Source organism: Astatotilapia calliptera, chromosome 16 (assembly GCF_900246225.1).
Source record: "Astatotilapia calliptera chromosome 16, fAstCal1.2, whole genome shotgun sequence".
Lineage (NCBI taxonomy): Eukaryota > Metazoa > Chordata > Actinopteri > Cichliformes > Cichlidae > Astatotilapia > Astatotilapia calliptera.
The window spans coordinates 32429741-32450540 of NC_039317.1; the positions used below are offsets into that span (position 1 = coordinate 32429741).

Sequence of the window (20800 nt, forward strand, 5' to 3'; positions counted from 1 at the left end):
AGAACTCCACTCATGAAGCCTCAAGAACCCAGCTATTTCTCCAATTTTCTGCAGTGTGATGTAACCTTACCCTTACACAAAACACATGTTGACTGGTTGGTCAGTCACCCATGAAACCTCCAATAGTTCCATAAGAATGGAGACCTGGTCTAATGTTTTGTAGACTTTTGTAGAATCTACAAATTCTTCTTTCCAGCAATGTGATACTGTTTGTGATGCAATGATTGACTGGAAGTTTTTTCACATTTCCTAAATCTTTGCTGATAAGCTTCCAGGACAAGCTCCTATGTTTGTAACACAGTTTTCTTTACAATTTCATAATTAAACAACCGACAAACTGGTATAAACCTCCTGGGCTTTACCGACCAGTTTACGGTATAATAAAAGCAGCCAAAACACCTTGGGACAACTTGCAGTTGTTGAAATATGAACCAACTTTGTCTTCACGAAATGGAGGGACTAGTTGAATGTGCTTTGTGATGTCAAAACATATAGAAATAGTGGTGGATGTGCTGGGATGACCACACACAGGCATGGAAACAACACGTGAGCTTTTCTCTAAGTCCAAAGCCAAGGCATAGCTTGCATCTCAAGTTGTTTAGTGCGGGCCTCCATCTGTTTTACACAGAGGGTTAAGCAGAGATCCTCAGTGGACAAAGCTGTTTGAGGGTCCCCAGCTGCATCATTCAATAGAAGGCACTTAGATAGAAAGCGCATAGAAAAGAGTGCCTCTGCGAATATGTGTAAATGAATGAATGTGGCAAGTTGTGTAAAGCGCTTTGAGTGCTCAGACTAGAAAAGCGCTATGTAAGAACCAGTCCATTTACCATCAGCCTGCACGCTAGCAGGGAGCATGTCAGTAGCCTCCGGCACTTTGGCATCCGGTCCCAGTTTAGTCCTGTCTGGGGGTCAGGTCATAGCAGGAATGTGGCACCTGCTCCAAGCAGGACCCATGCAGCCACAGGAGACAATCTTCTGTCACTACATGGTTTTATTTATAGAAAGGAAAAAAAACAACAACCAGACAGGACAGTCAGCACTTCAGGGTGAGCCGAGGCCAAAATAATAAACAAATAGACAAAATAATAAACACGGGGAAGCAAGTAAACCTCTGTCACAGGCAGTTCTCCAGGTACCGCAAAAACAAGTATATATGACAACGGCTATAACACTATGCCTTTATGGTATACTCTGAAATAAATATTTTTCATTACGATTAACGATTATCCCCTTTTGTTCTTCAGACACTTTAAATGATCTTGCACATATATAAAACTGGTCAGAAAATCCAGTAAAATCACCGAAAACTTTTACAGGTAAATCTGAACAAGCAGAACAAAGATGATATCAGGTTTTTCCTCTTTTATTTTACTTATGAACATAAGTGGCGCTAACTGCTTGCAGTAATCACTGCAACCAAGATGGCGGCGCGCACAGGCGCAGCGGCCCGGAGCTCCTACACTTTTGCACTTTTGGTGGTACTGTGTATTATTTCACACAGTCTGGGGTTACTTCAATACAACAGAGATGATCTACTACAACTAAGCCGTGGAGATCTTCAACTAACATCCGAGTATCTCATCCCCCCGGAGATCGTTAAGCAACCCCCGGGGCTACCCGCAACAGCAAGCCGCAGGAGGAGACGTTGCGAGCGGAGGCAGAAGAGAGGCAAGCGGGGAGGCCTGTGGGCACGGCTAAAGACTAGTCCGTTTAAACCACCACTCCCGATCATATTCCTCTCCAACGCCCGTTCAATCCGTTACAAACTGGATGAAATACGACTGCAGATCGCCACTCGACGGACTTTTAATAACTGTTCGTGCATGATTTTCACTGAAACCTGGCTGGACAGCGCCATTCCCGATGCGGCTATCGATCTAGCAGGCCGCACCGCCTATCGAGCCGACAGGTCTGCGGACTCGGGTAAGAAGACTGGCGGGGGGCTGTGCATCTATATTAACAACCTTTGGTGCACGAACGTCACGGTAACGGAAAGACTGTGCAGTACAGAGGTAGAACTGTTGGTGTTAAAGTGCCGTCCATTCTATCTCCCTCGGGAATTTTCTGCCGTTTACATCTGCGCTGTTTACATTCCACCAGATGCTAATGCTAAGCTAGCGTTAGCACAATTGAGCAGCAGCATCAATAACAGCCTGGTAGCACACCCGGACAGTGTCTTTATTGCGGCTGGGGATTTTAACCACGCGGACCTGAAATCTGTACTTCACAATTTCCACCGTAATGTGAAGTGTGCTACCAGAGGAGATAGAACGTTGGACCAGGTGTACACCAACATGGCGAATGCGTACAGAGCCCAGGCTTATCCCCACCTGGGTCTGTCAGACCATCTCTCCCTTCTGCTACACCCAATATACACACAAAAGATCAAGAGCACTGGGATTACAACCAAAACCGTGAGAACATGGCCGCAGGATGCTATTCCGATGCTTCAGGACTGTTTCCACTGCACAGACTGGGATGTATTCAAGGTGCAGGACACTGACAATCGTGTCGCATTGGACAGTTATACCTCCACTGTCTTGGACTACATCTGTTTCTGTGTGGACAATGTAACAACTTGGAAACGATTCCGTGTGTTCCCTAATAATCCACCCTGGATGACACACGGAGTTCAACAACTTATTCGAACAAGGAACAACGCTTTCAAATCCGGGGACCAGGAGGCATACAGTGCTGCCAGGGCCAACCTGAGAAGAGGCATCAAGACTGCCAAGCAGCAGCACAGGAGGCGTATCGAGGCCAGGTTTGAGAACAACACAAACCCAAGGCAGGTCTGGGAGGGCATCAGGGCTATCACGGACTACAAAAGAAGAACACCATCACCCTCAGCCGACAGTTCTACTCTGGCTGAGGATCTAAATCTCTTTTATGCCCGTTTTGACAGGGAGAACACCGACCCTGTCCTGTCCCCTCTCCCCTCAACCGACCCTGCTCCGGTCCTGAGCACTCATGAGCTGAGGCGTGTGTTCCGGAGCATTAACACCAGGAAGGCGGCCGGGCCGGATGGAGTGCTGGGCCGGGTGCTAAAAGACTGTGCTGCGGACCTGGCGGACGTCTTCACCTCTATATATAACACCTCGTTGTCCTGTTCACTGGTACCATCCTGTTTCAAAGCAGCAACCATCGTTCCCATCCCAAAACAGTCAAATGTCACATGTCTGAACGATTTCAGACCTGTGGCACTCACCCCCATTCCCGCCAAATGCCTGGAGAGACTGGTCATTAAACACATCAGAGCTGCTTTTCCACCATCCCTGGACTCGCACCAGTTTGCATACAGGGAGAACCGGTCAACCGAGGATGCGATCGCCACAGTGCTGCACACATTACTGAAGCACTTGGAACACAGGAATACCTATGCACGGCTCCTCTTTGTAGACTACAGCTCGGCTTTTAATACCATCCGGCCATACAGACTACGTCCCAAACTCCACCAACTGGGACTTAACTCCTCTCTGTGCAACTGGATTGTGGACTTCCTCACTAACCGTAGACAGAGTGTCAGAGTGGGTAAGAACACCTCTTCCACCCTTGTGGTCAACACCGGTGCCCCTCAGGGGTGTGTTCTGAGCCCTCTGCTATACACTCTCTTCACCCATGACTGTATTTCCTCCTGCGCGTCCAATCTCATTGTTAAGTTTGCAGATGACACTACAGTGCTCGGACTTATATCCAACAATGATGAGACAAACTATAGGACAGAGGTGCAACAACTAGAGTCATGGTGCCACGACAATAACTTGGTCTTAAACACCAAAAAGACCAAGGAGATCATTGTAGATTTCCGGAAGAGGGGTCATAACAACCATCTGCCTCTCTTCATTGGCAGTGAGGCGGTGGAGAGGGTGAGCAGTTTTAAATTCTTGGGGGTAACTGTGACCGAGGACCTGTCCTGGGGCAACCATATCACCTCAGTTGTACGGAAGGCCCAACAGCGCCTCTACTACCTGAGGAGACTGCGGAGCGCACACATTCCCAGATCTCTGATGTTGAACTTCTACAACTGTGCCATCAGCAGCGTTCTGACGTATGGATTTCTAGTGTGGTTCCCCAGCTGCACCAAGGCCGATCAGCAAGCACTCCAGCGGGTGGTGAAGGAAGCTGGCAGAATTATTGGAACAAGTCTGCCAGAGATCAGTAATATCTTCCCACTCGCTGTCTGAGGAGGGTGCACAGTATCCTGCGGGACCAACATCACCCTGCGCGCCACCTTTTCCATCTGCTGCCCTCAGGGAGAAGGTACAGGTCTATACAGGCCAGAACATCCAGACTGGCCAACAGCCTGTATCCACAGGCTGTGAGGCTCCTGAACTCTCTGCCCCCCTCTCACGGACAATAACCATATCCAACTTCTTAATAGCAATGAACTGGTCTGCATTGGTGCATCATATCTTTATTCTCTTCCCCCTCCTCCCCCCCCCCCCCCCTCTTTCTTAAATAGATAACTATCATATCTGATATCATATCTCACAGTACAATAATATTGAATGGGTTGCATTGTTGTATTTTGTCATGTTTCTCAGGTCTTTGTCTGAATTTCTACGAACATTATTGCTAAGGATTGTCTTATTGCATTGGAGTCACACTGGGTTAAATATGTACACTTGGGTTTTAAGGGGTATTTATTATTTTCTTCTTTTTTTTGGGTTGTATGGAAGCCCCAAACGCAATTTCATTGTTCTTGACAATGACAATAAATAAATAAATACTAAATACTAAAAATGTCAGTGAAGTTTCCACACAGAGTGCATTTTGTAATGGGTGTTAATCATTTGCCTTAGACGAATTCTCTGAGATATATAATTTGTAAATTACATGTAAAAATAAAAAAAAATTATTTTTTAGTGCCAAAAAACTTGAAATATAAAAAGATTTAAGGCACAAAAAGCAACTTCCTATCACTCAGTGTCATGATGATGCAACAGTTCAATAATAGTTTCTTACCAATTTAAAACAAAAAACAAAAAAAAATGTTCTCTCTCTGTGAAATGCTCTTAAACGGTCAATATTTAATTTTTAATTTACAGTGCATATTGGAGTCGGCCTGCATAAAATTGTTTTAGATGATTTTATATCATTTGGTCTGAAATTTAACTTTGACTCTACCAAAAGTGAACATGTGTGTGATAAATGTGGAGCTGTATGAATTCTATGTGACAGAGCTGTTAAAGTGTGTAAAATTAACAAAATGCTAATTTTATCATTTGCTGGAGAACATCACATTTATTAATTATTCCCTTTTAAAAGTAATATGTTGTCCATAAACAAGAAAACACATATAATGAATTTACACATTTTTATTAATAATATGTATGAAGCACATCACAAATGTTTGTTGTTGTTGTTTTTAACTCAACTCTTTATTTCAGTTTGTTTTTCTGAAACAGTCACAGCACAGGAACATGCGTTAATATAAATGCTGAAACATGAATCTATTCGCATTTACTCACATATTAAAATAAAGTAATTCTTAGCAGAACCATAATCCCTATTTAATTCTTTTAAGTTGATAATAAAATAACCTTTTTATTAGAAACGGCACAGATTCTTTTACACTATTTTCTTTGTCATATGACATTTATCTAATTAGGCATGATAAGTTTCTTAGGATACACTTTCTAATTTCTGGTAACTTTAAACCATACATGAGAGGATTTAAAATGGGGGGAATCACAACAAACTCCAGTGACAGAATGATGCCCAGAAATGGATTCAGCTCTTCAAGGTCAATTCTGCTGAGGGCAACATCACAAAACACAGTAATGGAATAATTGACAAAAGTAACAATGTGTGGCAGGCAGCTCTGTATGACTTTGCTCTTGAACAGTGACGAGCGCTTCCTACAAACCAGGAAAATTCGCATATATGTATACAAGACAAAAGCAAGTGGCAGAAACACTGTGGTTACGCTCACAAACATGCCAATAATATTATTGATCACTGTAGGGACACATGACAATTTTACAACAGGCCAGTTGGCACAAAATACCTTAGGTATCTTATTGCCACACAGTGGAAGTCTGGAAGCCAAATAAACACAGGCTGCAACTGAAAAGGCTGGATAGATCCATGCAAAAGCGAGCAACTTGGAGATCACCCTTGAAGTTAGTTTGCTGTGGTAATGCAAAGGCTGGCATATAGCAACAAAGCGATCATATGCCATTATGCCTAAAATAGTAAGCTCATAGGATGCATAGGTGTAAATGATATAGATCTGAGTGTAACAAGCCGAACGTGCAATCAAGTTTGAGTCAGACAGAAGATCTCTTAGAAATCTGAAGAAAAATCCACCAGAGCCATACAGAGAGTTAATTGAGAGGCACATAATAAAAATATACATAGGCTCGTGTAAGGTTTTCTCTCTTGATATTACCACTATTATGACAAGATTCGCTGAGATAATAAACGTATACAAGAGTAAAAACAAAACAAATGCCGGATAGCGGAACTTTCCTATGTACACAAACATCGTCAGATTAAAATATAGTGGATGGGAATTGTTTTCCATTTACCCCATAGGCAATGGGCAGTACCACAGATGAGCAACAGAGAACAACACAATTTAACAGAAATATTTTCAAACCAACCAATTATGTAAAACAACAGGTTAAAAATATTTGTAATAAATCTGGACAAGTTAGAAAATAAACAACTTTTAGTCTCAGTTATATTTAAAATATAAATTCAGCGTTTCTAAGCCTCACCACAACTGAAAGTCCTTTGTGTTGTCAGTGTGTGTGGTCTGTGGAACAGCAGGTAACCACTGAGGATTAAGAGCAGTGCTGAGCGCCTCTTTATGATGGCAGCTGACAGTCATCGTTCCATGGAGAATCTAAAACAATGATAGTTTACTTTATTGATGATTGCACTTGTGTACAAAAATACAAATAAGTACACAGTATTATCATGATTCACTCACCAGACACTTTCTCAGTTACACCATGTTCATATCCAGTTTGAGCCTTTTTTTAACTTCAAAAATGCCTTAATTCTTTATTTTAGAGGTTCCATATTAATATGATAGCATCACAGAGTTACTGCAGGTTTGTCTGCTGCACGTCCATGATGCAGAACCTGCCATTCCACTGCATCTGAACAGTGCTCTTATGGACTGCAATCTAGTCACTGTGGAGGAAACCAACATGATCCCGTCTTTGTGACATGGCATGTTAACCTGTTGGAAATACCCATCAGAACATGAGCACACTATGGTCATAAAGGGACGGACATGGTCAGCAACAATTTGCTTGGTAAGTTATGATGGTATCAACCCTGGTCCAAGTTCCCACTGCATTAAGGCTGTTTGTGACAAGGATGACGCATGACAGGTCCAGAGGTTTGATTTGAGAGCCAACTTTATTCACACAGTGCGGCCTGCAGCTCTCAGCAGCAGGCCGCACACCACACACACCAACAACCCTGAATCCCCGTGTCTCTAACTCTCCGGCCAGATTGCGGATGCCGTGCAGGTGTGTCCGCATGGCACCGCAGACCACGCCCCACCACACTGTTGTCTTTTTCTGTGTTTTGATCTTGTTTAATTAAATATAAACAAGCCTCTAAAAATAATCAGTGGTGATTGTCAGCTCGCTGGGGTTTTTGTTGTTGTTGTTGTTGTTGTTTTTTTTAGCAATATTCGTTTGTGTCTTTAAGCTAAATTTTTAAGACCTGGGCCCTGTTTCAGGAAGCCGGTTTAGTGGAAAAACTGAGTAAGTATACCCTGAGTTAACGAAAACTCTGGGTTTTCGGTTTCACAAAGCGAGTTCAGATGAAGCCTCAGTGAGTCACCATGACGACACACTCCGTGAAGCTAACCTGCCCCCTAGCAGGTTTACTACAACTAACCCTGACTGTCTCCGCCCCTTTGTCGGAAACCTGACAGTAGGAAGTGTCGGACATGGCGTGTCCCTTTCTTGAAGAGCCAGTAGATCGTGAAGCCCAAATTCTCCGCAGAGCTCTCCGCCGGGAGAGAGTGATTAGAGCGTGTTTGGACATTTTATCATTTCCTGATGATTTTCTGTGCGAATGTTACCGTTTGTCAGCACAATCTATAAGTTATTTGAATAACATCCTCAGGCCATATATTACGCATGTGACACATCGCGGACATGCTCTCAGTTCTGTACATATTATTTGTATTGCACTTCGGTTTTTTGCAAACGGGAGCTTTCTGTATAATATTGGTGACGCTGAGCACGTTTCCAAGGCTACCGTCTGTCGGGCAGTCAGGAATGTTACAGTTGCACTGAAACGTCTCCTGCACTCGTCTGTGGTGTTCCCCGGTCATAGACCCACAAGATTTATCAAAGAGGGATTCCACAAAATTGCAGGTATCAGGATGACCAAAACTTAATTTATGGTGTGGTGATACTTGGACTACTACTTAAATTTCACATTTATTTTCACGGTTCCCAGGCGTGATTGGCTGTATAGATGGTACTCACATTCCAATTATTGCTCCTTCAGTAAATGAAGGAGACTATGTGAACAGGAAGTCTTTCCACAGCATTAATGTACAGGTACATAGTTCCCTGTAGCATTTCAAACTAACAAATTATTTCATTATAGTAATGGATGCTAATTTGTGTTCTCTGCACTGTGAAGATCATATGTGATGCTGCCAACATTATCACAAATGTGGAAGCCAAGTGGCCAGGCTCTGTCCATGACTCACAAATATTCCGTGAATGTACACTGAGCACAATTTGGACATGGTGAGTTGAGAATACTTTAAAATATATAAAGACCAATTGCTTGAGGGACATTTGAACTGAAGTGTATCCTTCTGTCTTAGGAGAGTTCACTGGCTACTTGCTTGGTGATAGGGGGTATCCATGTTTACCCTATTTGCTTACCCCTTACTCTGACCCTGAACCGGGCCCACAGCAGCGATATAATCTGGCTAATTGCAGGACAAGAGCCAGAATTGAAATGACTATCGGAATGCTTAAGGCCCGGTTCCAGTGCCTGCAAAGACTCAGGGTCACCCCAGAAAGGGCATGTGACATTATTGTGGCATGTGTGATTCTTCACAACATTGCCACAATTAGAGGAGAACACTGTCCTTCTGAACCAAACATCAGCAGTGATCCAAACCATGAACATCCTGACCCTCCCACGGACATACAAGATGGAAGAGCAGTCAGAGACACCATATGTCACAATCATTTCTTTTGACCCATCACCTCAACATGTTGAAAGAAGAATAAACAGATTTTTTGTTCAACTGGCTTTATTGGTCGCCTGTATTTCCTGTACACAAAGTATTAAAAGATGTAAACCTCATAAAGTGTCTCTGTTGCTTCCTCCTCTGTAACAGCTGTCAATGTTTCTTCATTATTTTCCTGTAGTAAAGAAATAAACAACATTGCTGTTCTACTGTAAACTCATATAATCTGTGGAGTATTACTCACAACTGCATGTTGGTCTGGCTCAACAGGAGGCTGCACCAGATGCAGTACACCACCACCATCAACTGATAGAATATGAGGTTTATACAGGTCACTTATAACTTACAAGGGAACAAATGGCAATTAACAAACATACCAATCACCTTACACTTCATTGTCATTATGCTCTCAAAGACAACCAAGACTGAGGGAAGGCAAAATCAGTAGGAAAATAACTTCACTACAAAATAATCCATTATGGTAAAGAGTTTATCAAATGAATGAGTAGCACTGCAAAGGTGACTGTGAAGAATGGATGTATGCACATCATGTATTATTTAGAATTTACCCCCTATGTAGGCACTTGTGTCTTGCGGGGTTATTGACTCAGAGGATGTCCCCGCAGAAATGCCTTCGGCCACAGGGCGCCCACTGTTTTGGCTGAGGGCCAACTGCTCAGCCTCTGTGAGTGGTGGTGGTGGAGGACCCCCACCTGTTTTTCGGGCCTCCGCTTTTTTTCTGTTGGCTATAACGGGTCACATTTGAGCATACAGAGTAAGCAAATATGTACTTGTAATGTGCTCAGATAATTTCAATAAGTGCTTACAGAAAGAAAATTAATGTAGCCTCTAACTGCAATTGATTTACATGGGACAAACAGACCAAGCACTATGGCTCATAATACAATTACACCTTACCTGTTTGGACTATATTTTTATATTTCATTTTTACTTGCTGCCAGGAACGTTTGGGGCCTGTTGGGTTGCACCTGCGCTCACATCACGTCACAAAATAAAATGTATAAAATAACAAATAAAATAACATATGATAAAATAACATATGATAAAATAACGTGTTAATTGGGTGGAAATCCCTAGATCAATGTTTAAATTAACACTCACGCATTGACTCTGTCGGCTATGTTTTGCTATGCATGCTCCCTTTCTTTTGCAGTTGTGGCTGTGTTACTTTTTTCCGCGGAATTTGCATGTTATCAGCATATGCTGCCATCAGAATTTCGGCCTCAAGCGCTGTAAAATACATTGACCACGCCTTCTTTCCCTCCGTCTCCATGGTGACTCGCTTAATCTGTGCTCCGCTTATCAGGGCTTTATGTATCCTCGTCCGCGCGCTTAACTTGGGGTTAAAGCAACTCCGCGTTGACTGAACTAATTGTTATCAGCCTTTCTGAAACCGAATATTCCGAGTTGGACAGTTTGGGGTTACTCAACCCTGAGTATCGTTTTTCACTCTGAGTTTTCTAAACCGGCTTCCTGAAATAGGGCCCAGGGGTCCGTTCTTCGTACCTCGCTAAGTAAATTAGCTGGATTTGATTGTTGACGATTTCGCATGATCCTGGATCGTTCGGTTCCCCGAAGCTCATCCGGGACTTGCTGCCATAGCAACAGAGCCGTAAGCGTAAACCTGCTCGAGAGCAGGTTTACTTTATGTAAACAGGATTAGATCGCGGCCACGCAGGTATGTCCGCTTCATGTATACGAAAGCAACAGCGATATTCCACCACTGTTTCACCATAAATAAATATTATCAATGTAACTAAAGATAATGCAGCACTTGATCCTTTTATTGATTTCACACAGATACATACAGGTCATTTCCTAAAAAAGGGAAATGTACTATTAACATTCTATTACATGTATGTGATTATTACAGATGTAATTCATATTTCAGAGTAGTAATTGCAAATTACTTCGTGTAATCAAGATGAGAGACCACGGCTATAAAAGCGAAGGTGGATTTGGGAAGTCTGTCGCAGCCATGTCCTGTCCGTATACGCGAGCCACCCATTGCGGAAGGTGCAAGATTGATAAGGAGAGTCCTCAGAATCCAGCGTATATTGCGGGATAGACAGGATCCTTTAGCTCAGCACGACAGTGTGCTCATTGAGAGATATCGATATTCCCGTGAGGGTATTATTTACTTAACCAACTTGTTGACGAGGGGGTGCAGGACCACCACCTGTCTTTTTTTGCTCTGCCCTTTTCTTGGTTGTTGTTATAAACAAACAAACAGATTATTTCAGGGTCTCTTTTCAAGAGACTAAAAGCAATATAAGTGATAAATATTACCATTCTGTAGAATATTCTTATGTTTCACTTTTACCTGTTCCCATGTTCTAGTGGGTCCTGTTGTGGCTCTAATGTGAAAGGGGATATAATATAACATAATAAAATATAATGTAATATAATATTGGATAATATAGTGTAATATAATAGATTTACCCTACCGCCTACTGGTGTTGGCCAGAGGGGCCGATGGCGCGATATGGCAGCCTGGCTTCTGTCAGTCTGCCCCAGGGCAGCTGTGGCTACAACCGTAGCTGCCTCCACCAGTGTGTGAATGTGAGAGTGACTGAATAGTGGCATTGTAAAGCGCTTTGGGTGCCTTGAAAAGCGCTATATAAATCCACTCCATTATTATTGTTATTATTAAATTACTTACGAGTTTAATTTGTCAGCAACTTTCTGCAACTTTCTCTCTCCTTGCTTTTGCAGCCTTTGCAGTGTTCCTTTGCGTTTTAATTAAACTCTGAAACTCCTGAAATCCCTCAATCAAGAGTTCTTGCTCTGCTGCCGAAAAATACCGAGCGCGCTCCTTCGACATTTTCGCCGACCAATCAGAGGGTTGCCGATCAATGTTTCTACTATCGATGCTGTTAGGTATTTTAGTACCATGGGAGCATTTACTGGATATTGTTTTATAGTGACATTATGCAGGAAAACTCTGTCATTCAATAAGGCCCCTTTGTTTTAGTTATTTTTCTCTTTGACCCAAGAATTGATGTGTGAGAATCACAGGCTGGTACAAGGTTGAAATACCACAGAGATCACTCCCTAAGCTACATTAGTTTCTTAATCTTTTAGGAGATGCCTGTTGAAGACCAAATGGTTTGTTTCAGATTTCACTAATGTAAGAACTCTTTGTTTTGTGCCTTGAAAATATGTCGCTGAGATAATCACAATTGTAGCTGAACTGATACACTACACAAAGGATGCTTCTTCACCCAAGGGCAGGAAGACGCTCCCTTATCTTGGTCTGTACTGGTTTAAACTGATAATCTGCTGTCTCATGAATTTTACCCTCTATATAAACTGTTGTACTTGTGAATAAAGTTGAGTCAATTTGGGAAGACAACCTGAAGCAGTCTCTGTTTTCTTGTTCTCCCAAGCTGCTCCCGAGCTCGTACTAACACGCTGAATGGCATGCTTGAATATTACTTGAGAATATATTTGACTGTGTTACAGACTAAGGGACATTCTCTGCTGATAGGTGAAGGTACATTCTCTGCTGATAGACGTCCACGCCTCGAAGGAAGTCGATCCACGGATTAGGCCCTGGAAACCGTTTCCTTCAGATGCGTAGCCCCTTTTACGACACCCAGTGATCTCACATTACTTCATCCAGCTGTACTGATCGTCAACAGCAGGTGTGTTCGGGGAACCGGATTAGCGAGCTCACGGTTAGCGCGATGGTTTGGTCTTGGATGTGTCATTTGATCTTGGATGTAGTAAGCGACGTACGAAGAACGGGTCCCAGGGCCCTATTTCAGGAAGCCGGTTTAGTGCAAACTCTGAGTAAATATACCCTGAGTTAATGAAAACTCTGGGTTTTCTAAACCCGCTTTCTGAAACAGACTCCTAATGATGAAACTGCAGCCCATGGGCTCATGGATTGGAAGACATCAAATAGCTCAATGCTTCACTCTGAGGCAAAGATTTGAATTTGTACATGAAGCTTAGGATCAGGAATTTTTTATAGCAAGTAATCCAAACAACACAGCAACATATTAATGGCTAACCTCGTTCAGTCAGATGTTCTCTTGACTAAAGTTTGGTTCATTTTCAGCGACTTTTTTTGCCATATGATTGCATTTAGGCAGCACGGTGGCATGGTGGTTAGCACTGTTGCCGCACAGCAAGAAGGTCCTGAATTCAATTCCACCATCAGGCCGGGGTCTTTCTGTGTGGAGTTTGCTTGTTCTCCCTGTGTTTGTGTGGGTTCCCTCCGGGTACTCCGGCTTCCTCCCACCGTCCAAAGACATGCAGCTTGTGGGGATAGGTTAATTGGATAATCCAAATTGTCACTAGGTGCAAATGAATGTGAGCGCGAATGGTTGTCTGTCCCTGTGTGTTGGCCCTGCGACAGACTGGCGACCTGTCCAGGGTGTACCCTGCCTCTCGCCCTATGACAGCTGGGATGGGCTCCAGCACCCCCCGCGACCCTGAAAAGGATAAGCGGAAGCGAATGGATGGATGGATGATTGCATTTGTCTCTGACCATCAGGGACCCTGAAATTGACTTTTATTCAGTGGAAAGGAGATAACACTCATCCTCCATCTTTGCTGTCCTAATGTATTTATATTATCCTTAACACAGCTTTGTAGCTAGCCACCAGGTAGCACACCATTATATGCCAGCAAGCCCAACTTTAATAACCCTTCAAACATTGCTGCTGTTTAGTTTTTCCATCTTCATTTATGCATAAAGTGATTGCAGAACAGTACATGTTAGTCTCTTAGAAATCCATTAGTCAGAACATGGTACATCATCTTTAGATGGAGACCAGCGAGCTAACTTCCTGCTAACTTCTAATCAGTTAAGTCTCATAAATCCTCTTTTCATGGTTGTCTGGAGGTTCAACTTTGTTGTCACACCTGGGAGAGCAGCCAAACAGAATATTTTATTAAAGACGAAAGATTTTAGGCTGTTTAACTCACTGTTTGTTTAGGTTTGGGAACTGAAGAAGAGTTTGAACCTGGAAATGACCAATGACGTCAGAGGCCGCTGTATTTAAACACTGCCTCTGATTGGCTGACTAGAGATTTGTGTTAAAGAGACAGATTTGTGAGCGTGGGTAGCTAACTGCTGGTGATAGAAGCTGTTAAGTCAAACATGACTTTCAATAGCACCAGTTAACTTTTGAAAGGCCCAAGAGGGGGGGAAATAAGAGAGAAATATCCTGCGAAGATGACGTCACTTCCTGTTTTGCTGATGTGTGCTGTCACAATGCGATGACGTTTATTCCAATGTAGGAAGTGCCATGAGCAGCTGATCAAATCAGCAAAACGTGTTTGTGGATTGTAATGTTTTTGTTGTTGCCAGCGGTTTTTATGCGATTTTTCCAAAGTGGAAGGAAACCGCGGCCTGGGACAAGTTGAGTGCGTGATGTGTAAGTAAAACCCTCCGTTTTCATATGCAAAAAATTATTGCTTTAGCACGTTTTGGTTTCAATTCTGAAACCAAGATGAATTTATACATGATTGAAAAAAGAAAAATGTAGACAAAGGAAGGAACAGCTCATGATCTCAGCAGGATAAGCGTTTACAGACTATACTATATGCATACTGTGAAAGTAAATAATAGATGTTTTTCAATGGCCAAGTCAGTCACCTGAACTCAACCTCACAGAACATTTTCAGGTATTAAAACAAAAGTAAAGGCCTGACAGAGCCTCTCAAGGCTGATGTTCAGTAATCTTTGTCTGGGACTTTATTCCACATTTTAAAAACACAACTACTATTTAAACACAACTACAGTAAACAATTACTTTTGATCTTCTGAAATGGTGGACAGCAGTAAACATATATTATGTTGTTTTGGGATAACTGGGCTGAAATAACTGATGATGCTTATTTGGGAAGGACTTATCGGGTTCAATATTCCAAATCACATTTGAGGTCTCAGGTCCTTACTTTTAACTCCCTGTATGTGTATTTAGGTGGATAGAGTGATGCATAATGGAATACTAAAGATGGATTCACATGCATGAAGGATTTATAGGACAGACAAAATCTGTTTAATTTCAAACGTTTAAAACAACTTATCAAAAACACACACAGGGGCATGAATGATGCAAGGACACTGAAAAGAATTGCGTGAGTCCCTCGGCCCTTCTAGATGCCCATCACGGCCATGAACCCCCACGTGTATCTGCCTTAGGTGCCAAAACACAGAGCTTGGGTGATTAGTGTCAGTAAAGTGAACTTGGGTGAGCTGTAGTCAAATAACGTTTAATTCATCTCCTGGTTCAATGTTTGATGAGGCTGAAAGTAATGAGAACCCATGGGATGGCTCACTGCTCAAGTTGGAAATGGTCAACAGGTCATTACCTTCATTATCCCACAAGAGCAATTATACACACTTTGCAACGCCCAGAGGGCTGTGCTGGGTTACCAAATCAAAACAAAGATGTTTTTCAGTGTAAGTGGTCAAGAGAAGATCGCAAACTATGACAAACATAGAGTGAAACCAGCTGACTGACCTAATGAACATGTTTGTGAGACTCTATGATGGCAGCAGTCATAAACTCTATTCCATACGTTTATGCTACACTGTATATGCATAAAAGGGCCCATAGCAGTATTTACCTTTAAGGGAACAGTGTTACTACTACTAATACTGTATATGTTCCTTTTGTTTTGTTTTGTTTGTAGTGTAGTAAATGTCAGATAAAGGAAGCATGACAGATGTTTACTTTGACTATATGAACATTATGTCGGCGTTGGTAATGGGTATTAATTTTTAAATAACTGAATATGAATAACTTGTATAATATCTTACTGTACTGTGCAATACTTTCTATGAAGATATAGCACATTTTGGGGTAGAAACAAAATTCCCAAATAAGATTCTAAAGTCCTAAATGTTGCCAGCACAAACAAAGTTAGTAGAATTTTAAGCAAAGCAAAAGACATTTTCTGAAAGTTTGACCTTATGTGATCTTGAAGAAGAGGTCAGAGGTCCAAAGTGATATTTAGAATCCTCATATATCATTCCCTACATATCAATATGTTGTTAATGCAAATAATGACAGTAAGAAACATAGTCTTAAATACCTTTTATAATGCATTTTTCTCACTTTGACCATCAGATGAATCTATTGACCTTAAAGCAGAGGTCAGAGGTCAAATGTGACATGATATTTTTACGAGGCCTTTTGGCAATTTTTAACCAATAAATCATTAACTGGAGCTTGAACACACTGATGAATTATTACTGGATTGTTAACATAACTTTACACTCCTACAAAGTTTCATTCAAAACTATCCTGTATGACACAGACACTCAAAAACATAACCTGCTTGGTCGAGGTTATGACAAAGCATTTTATCACAGCAGTCGGCTATAATATAATCATAGCCAGGTGTCCTTTGCTAAGATAAACCTTTTTTTTAACTGTATATCTTGAAGACATACTGTAAGGAATTTGGGGTATTAAGTCCCATCGTACAGTAAAATGGGTGACAGGAAAAATAATAATAAAAATCATAAGTATGTTTTGCGTTCTCACTTGAAATCATGCAATACAGTGACTAAAACTGTAGTGTGTTCTCCACTTTTCTATTTTGTTAATGTTCCAGTATGAGACAGTACAGTCTGTAGAAATTGTCCCATGAAAGGGTTAAGTAAGAGGCCCTGCCCCTGTTGTGCACTGTTAGCAAATCTGCAGCTGAGTTTAGTTCCTGGCTTCAGAGACACCTTTCAACTCGTAAGAAGCATTTTTTCTTCATCGGTTTTACTTTCTGCTTTTCTTCCCTCAGTGTTTTAAACGTATCTCTGCTCTCATGTTTGAGACTGCAGCTTCAGTTCAGTGATTTTTTTTCCTGTTAATGCTTTGATTAATGTGGAAAAACGTCAGTGCAGGAAAAAACAGGAGTCCAGTGTGTGTCCGGACAGAAAGCAGCTCTAACAGAGACTGTAGCAAGAAGACAAGAGAAGACATGCAGAAGCTTTATTAACAGAAAAGCAATTAAAGTCAAACAGGAGGCTGAAGGGCAATACGGGCGAACTTTGCTCCACAAAGAAGGCTGCTTTACAGCCCAGATTAAAAGGCCGCAGTTGTAAAGAGAAGAGTGAAAAGGCAACTCCATGGCATACCGGCTCTTTGAAGGGAAGGATCATGCTTCCATCTACCAAAAGTATCGCTTTACACCTCCAGCAGGGCTCAAGGATATTATTATTCAGTACTTAGATAAAAAGGTATGCTTAAAATATAATGTGCAAATTATCTTCACATATGAAGGCCTTTCCTGAGGAAAGACATTAACAAGTAGCAAACTCCTTTCTGCAACTCCAGAAGGGACAGCCACATGAGCTGGCGGTGGATCTGGGATGTGGAACGGGACAGAATTCACGTCTACTGGCACCGCACTTCAAGGAAGTAGTGGGTCTTGACATCAGTGAGTGTCAAGTGGAAGAGGCTAGAGCTGTGCCAGGGCACCCCAACATCACGTACAGGTAGGAGAGCTTCCGGGCTGCAGCCTGTAGGAGTGTGTACAGTAAAGTACTTCGAGCAAGTGATTTGCAATATCATGCCATGGGCGGTATCTGCCTTCTTATCTGGCTCACAGCAAGAAAGTAAATAAAAGTTTTCTTAATGTCAAACTGTTCTTTCAAGACCATGTCCACATTTCTCTTATAACTGCCAAGTCCACAGCTTGAGGAACATTTCTATTGTAAATCACTTGTTGAGTACTTCCTTCATGTTTCACCGCAATATATTTTCCTGAGTATTATCAAGCTGATCAGCTTTTAGCTGACTAGGTAGAAGGATCCCTTTACATGGGCAGGTTGTGTATTGTGTCTGTTGCATTTGCAGAAAGGGGACAGCAGAGGAGCTTCCATTTTCAGATGGATCTGTAGACCTGCTGACGGCAGCTTCAGCAGCGCACTGGTTTGATCAGTCGAGGTTTCTGGCAGAGGCAGCTCGGGTCTTGAAACCCAGAGGCTGCATGGCTCTGCTGGGCTTCAGCGATTATAACACCAAACCCACCTACCAGAACTGTGGAGACAGGCTCAAAAACATCTATGAAGAGGTAGGTGCAGACTGATAATCAGAGTAGTGTTAGTCCATTCCCATGTGCACCGTTGGATTCCTTTCAGTGCTCCTGGATCTCTCCCTGAAAGTGTCCTGTTCTACTCAAACATCCATGTGTGCATGAGCGTTATCACCTTGGCAATCAAACATCGACTTTGCCAAAGAGCCTGCAGCGTCTGAGACAGAATCAGCTCATGAATGTGACAAAGAACACTTTTTTGCAAAATGCCAGTTCTTTTCACTTCATACAAAGCGTCATTTGTAAATTTTCTTGAAGTTTAATTACTTCAGCTGCAGTTTTTCAGTATATTTTCATGTTCAGTGAGAGAAATCTGGTCTGTTTAGAGTCAGATTCAGTGCTGTGACTGAGGATCTGTGTCTAGTTTTGTTAAACGTCATCACTGACAGTGTTTGTTCACATGTGAAGGTGGATTCAAACATCTTCCGAGCACGTGTCTTTATGTGAGAGAAGAATAAAACTCGAGCAGTGATACTGTCCTGAAGTAATCTATCTGTAGCGAATCAAAGTGCAACAAACTGTCTGTGAAGTTAATTATCTCAGTTTCAACATCAGCAACGTGGTTAATTTTTAGCGCTGACAAAACCTGGTGCAAAAACGCTGCTTTTGTTGCTTTCCAAGAAGAGTTTCAGATCCCTGTTCCTGCTCGGCTTCCATGAAGTTCTTGTATTTCACTGTGTTTAGTCTCATTCATGATGATTCAAACTGTAATCTTTCACCACAGAAATCTGCTTTCCACAAACGAACCACACAGCTTTACTTCTGACTTCAGTAAATACTTAGAAGTATTTACATCAGTCTTTCTTTTGTCACTGTGACATCTCTCGGGGCTAGAAACTTTCAGGAACAGTGACGGTGCATTCCTTTGTGCACATCTACATACATTTTTTAAAAAAGTAGTTACTTAAAAATAAAAGCAGCAAAGTTGTGTTGTGATTTGTGACCCGTGTGCCACATGATTGCATCCACTCAGAGGCAAACACAAACATATATAGATCTATAAATAGAGATGTACAGATAGATAAGATGTATAATAACAATAAAAGTGAAGTGTACAGCAATTTAAAATTAAAGACAAAAATGATAAACACCAAGACAAACACAGCAGCCAGCACTGGACTGGCTTTTAAGGTGGAACACCCAACTAAATATAGTTTGCCTAATGTAGCGTTGACTAAAGGCTTGGGGAAAGAGCCAGCAATTCTGTCTCTTAACAAAATCGAACACTACAGCTAAGCTTTCTCTCTGTTATAAAATGCATAACTTTTTATTTTAAAATGTTTGTACTTTGGTAAATGTCTCTTGTTGAAGAATAATACTGGGCACTGACTGTTTTGAGAATCTCATATTTTTGTAAAGTCACTATTTGCAGCAGTTCCACCATTCACTGCTTTAATGTATCATTTGTTTGTCTTTTTAGAGATGTACTACTTTGACAGCTTTTGCAGACAGTCACATAACAAATGGTGCAGTAACATCTCACACCTCTATGAACTCACTTCCAGGTGAAGCAGGCGCTGCAGCCGTACATGAGCAACCCAGTAGCTGTAGCTGACGGTAAGCTGGACCCGCTGTACTCTGCCATCCCCTTTCCAGATAAAGAGAGGTAAACACAAACACATCCCTGTCTTTATGCTACCTCTGTGATGGTTAAATAAAAACCGCTTAAGCACAAAAACAGCATTAACTTGTTACTTCAGAGGAAACTCACTGCCAACAATACAAACTTAGGCTGGAATGATTTTTTTCAGCTGTGTGTAAAACTAATCTTGTGCCTTATAGGAGACATTATTGGTGCTTTTTCATCAGATTCATTGTATTATTTTACTGATCCGACAGGATTGATTGTTTTCAAGCAAAGTCCTTGATCTCAGTGAGGCATCTGGTGGGTTTCATGCAAAGCTGGTCCATGTTCCAAGCCTACGCTTTGAAAGACCCCAAAGGTGCTGAAGAGCTGCTGTCCAACACTGAGAGGAGGTCACCTGCACACACAAATTCAGATATTTAACTGGCCCGTGCCTGTTATTGTGATCTGACTCACACTTTTTGGTGTCACTGATCTTCTTACAGGTTCCTTCAAGAGATGGGAGTCACGTCTCCTGACACTGAAGTGGAGCTTGAACTGGATTATTACTGCATCCTGGCCTGCAAACCACATTAATCAACACTTCAACATTCAGTGAATATCACTGTGAGATACATAAACCTGTTGTTCTAAATAAACCATGTTTTTATCAGCAGATTCTGTGTTTTACTGATTTTCTTGAACTGGACACGTTTCATTTTGAAGTGAATAACCGGTGTCTGACATGCACAGTCACAGGTTACATAAGTGGAAAGAAAGAATTGAAGATTAACCAGCTGTGTCACGTCAGGGGGTGGAGGTGGGTGGGTGCTTACATGAGTCTGTCAACGGTCTTGATATTGTGGGTGGCCTGTCCTCTTATTGTAACCATATCAGTGCCCCTTCCTTAATATTTCCAATAGTTAATCTGATGTTCCAGCTGAAAGAATAGCTGTCATTATCACTCG

At 41.9% G+C, this 20800-nt stretch overlaps 2 protein-coding genes across 2 annotated transcripts; one reads left to right on the forward strand and one right to left on the reverse strand.

Annotated features, from left to right (window-relative positions):
* Nucleotides 1-5599: 5599 nt before the first annotated feature.
* LOC113007608 (olfactory receptor 142-like) lies at nucleotides 5600-6582 on the reverse strand. Its single transcript, XM_026144322.1, has one exon. The coding sequence runs from the start codon at nucleotides 6527-6529 to the stop codon at nucleotides 5600-5602; it is 930 nt and encodes a 309-aa protein (XP_026000107.1). The 5' UTR covers nucleotides 6530-6582.
* A 10280-nt stretch (nucleotides 6583-16862) lies between these two features.
* Nucleotides 16863-20510, forward strand: LOC113008268 (putative methyltransferase DDB_G0268948). Its single transcript, XM_026145570.1, has 6 exons — nucleotides 16863-17411; nucleotides 17509-17669; nucleotides 18031-18247; nucleotides 19774-19874; nucleotides 20108-20245; nucleotides 20339-20510. Exons 1-6 carry the CDS (start codon nucleotides 17301-17303, stop codon nucleotides 20427-20429), a joined length of 819 nt encoding a protein of 272 aa, XP_026001355.1. The 5' UTR covers nucleotides 16863-17300; the 3' UTR covers nucleotides 20430-20510.
* The last annotated feature ends 290 nt before the right edge of the window (nucleotides 20511-20800 follow it).

What these genes read in the sequence shown, in the direction of transcription:
- LOC113007608 (XM_026144322.1), bottom strand. Translation starts at nt 6,529, where the DNA reads ATGGAAAACAATTCCCATCCACTATATTTTAATCTGACGATGTTTGTG.
- LOC113008268 (XM_026145570.1), top strand. Translation starts at nt 17,301, where the DNA reads ATGGCATACCGGCTCTTTGAAGGGAAGGATCATGCTTCCATCTACCAA. An exon ending in TTCAGTACTTAGATAAAAAG is followed by an intron (nt 17,412 to 17,508) that starts GTATGCTTAAAA and finishes CTGCAACTCCAG; the next exon opens with AAGGGACAGCCACATGAGCT. An exon ending in TCAAAAACATCTATGAAGAG is followed by an intron (nt 18,248 to 19,773) that starts GTAGGTGCAGAC and finishes ACTCACTTCCAG; the next exon opens with GTGAAGCAGGCGCTGCAGCC.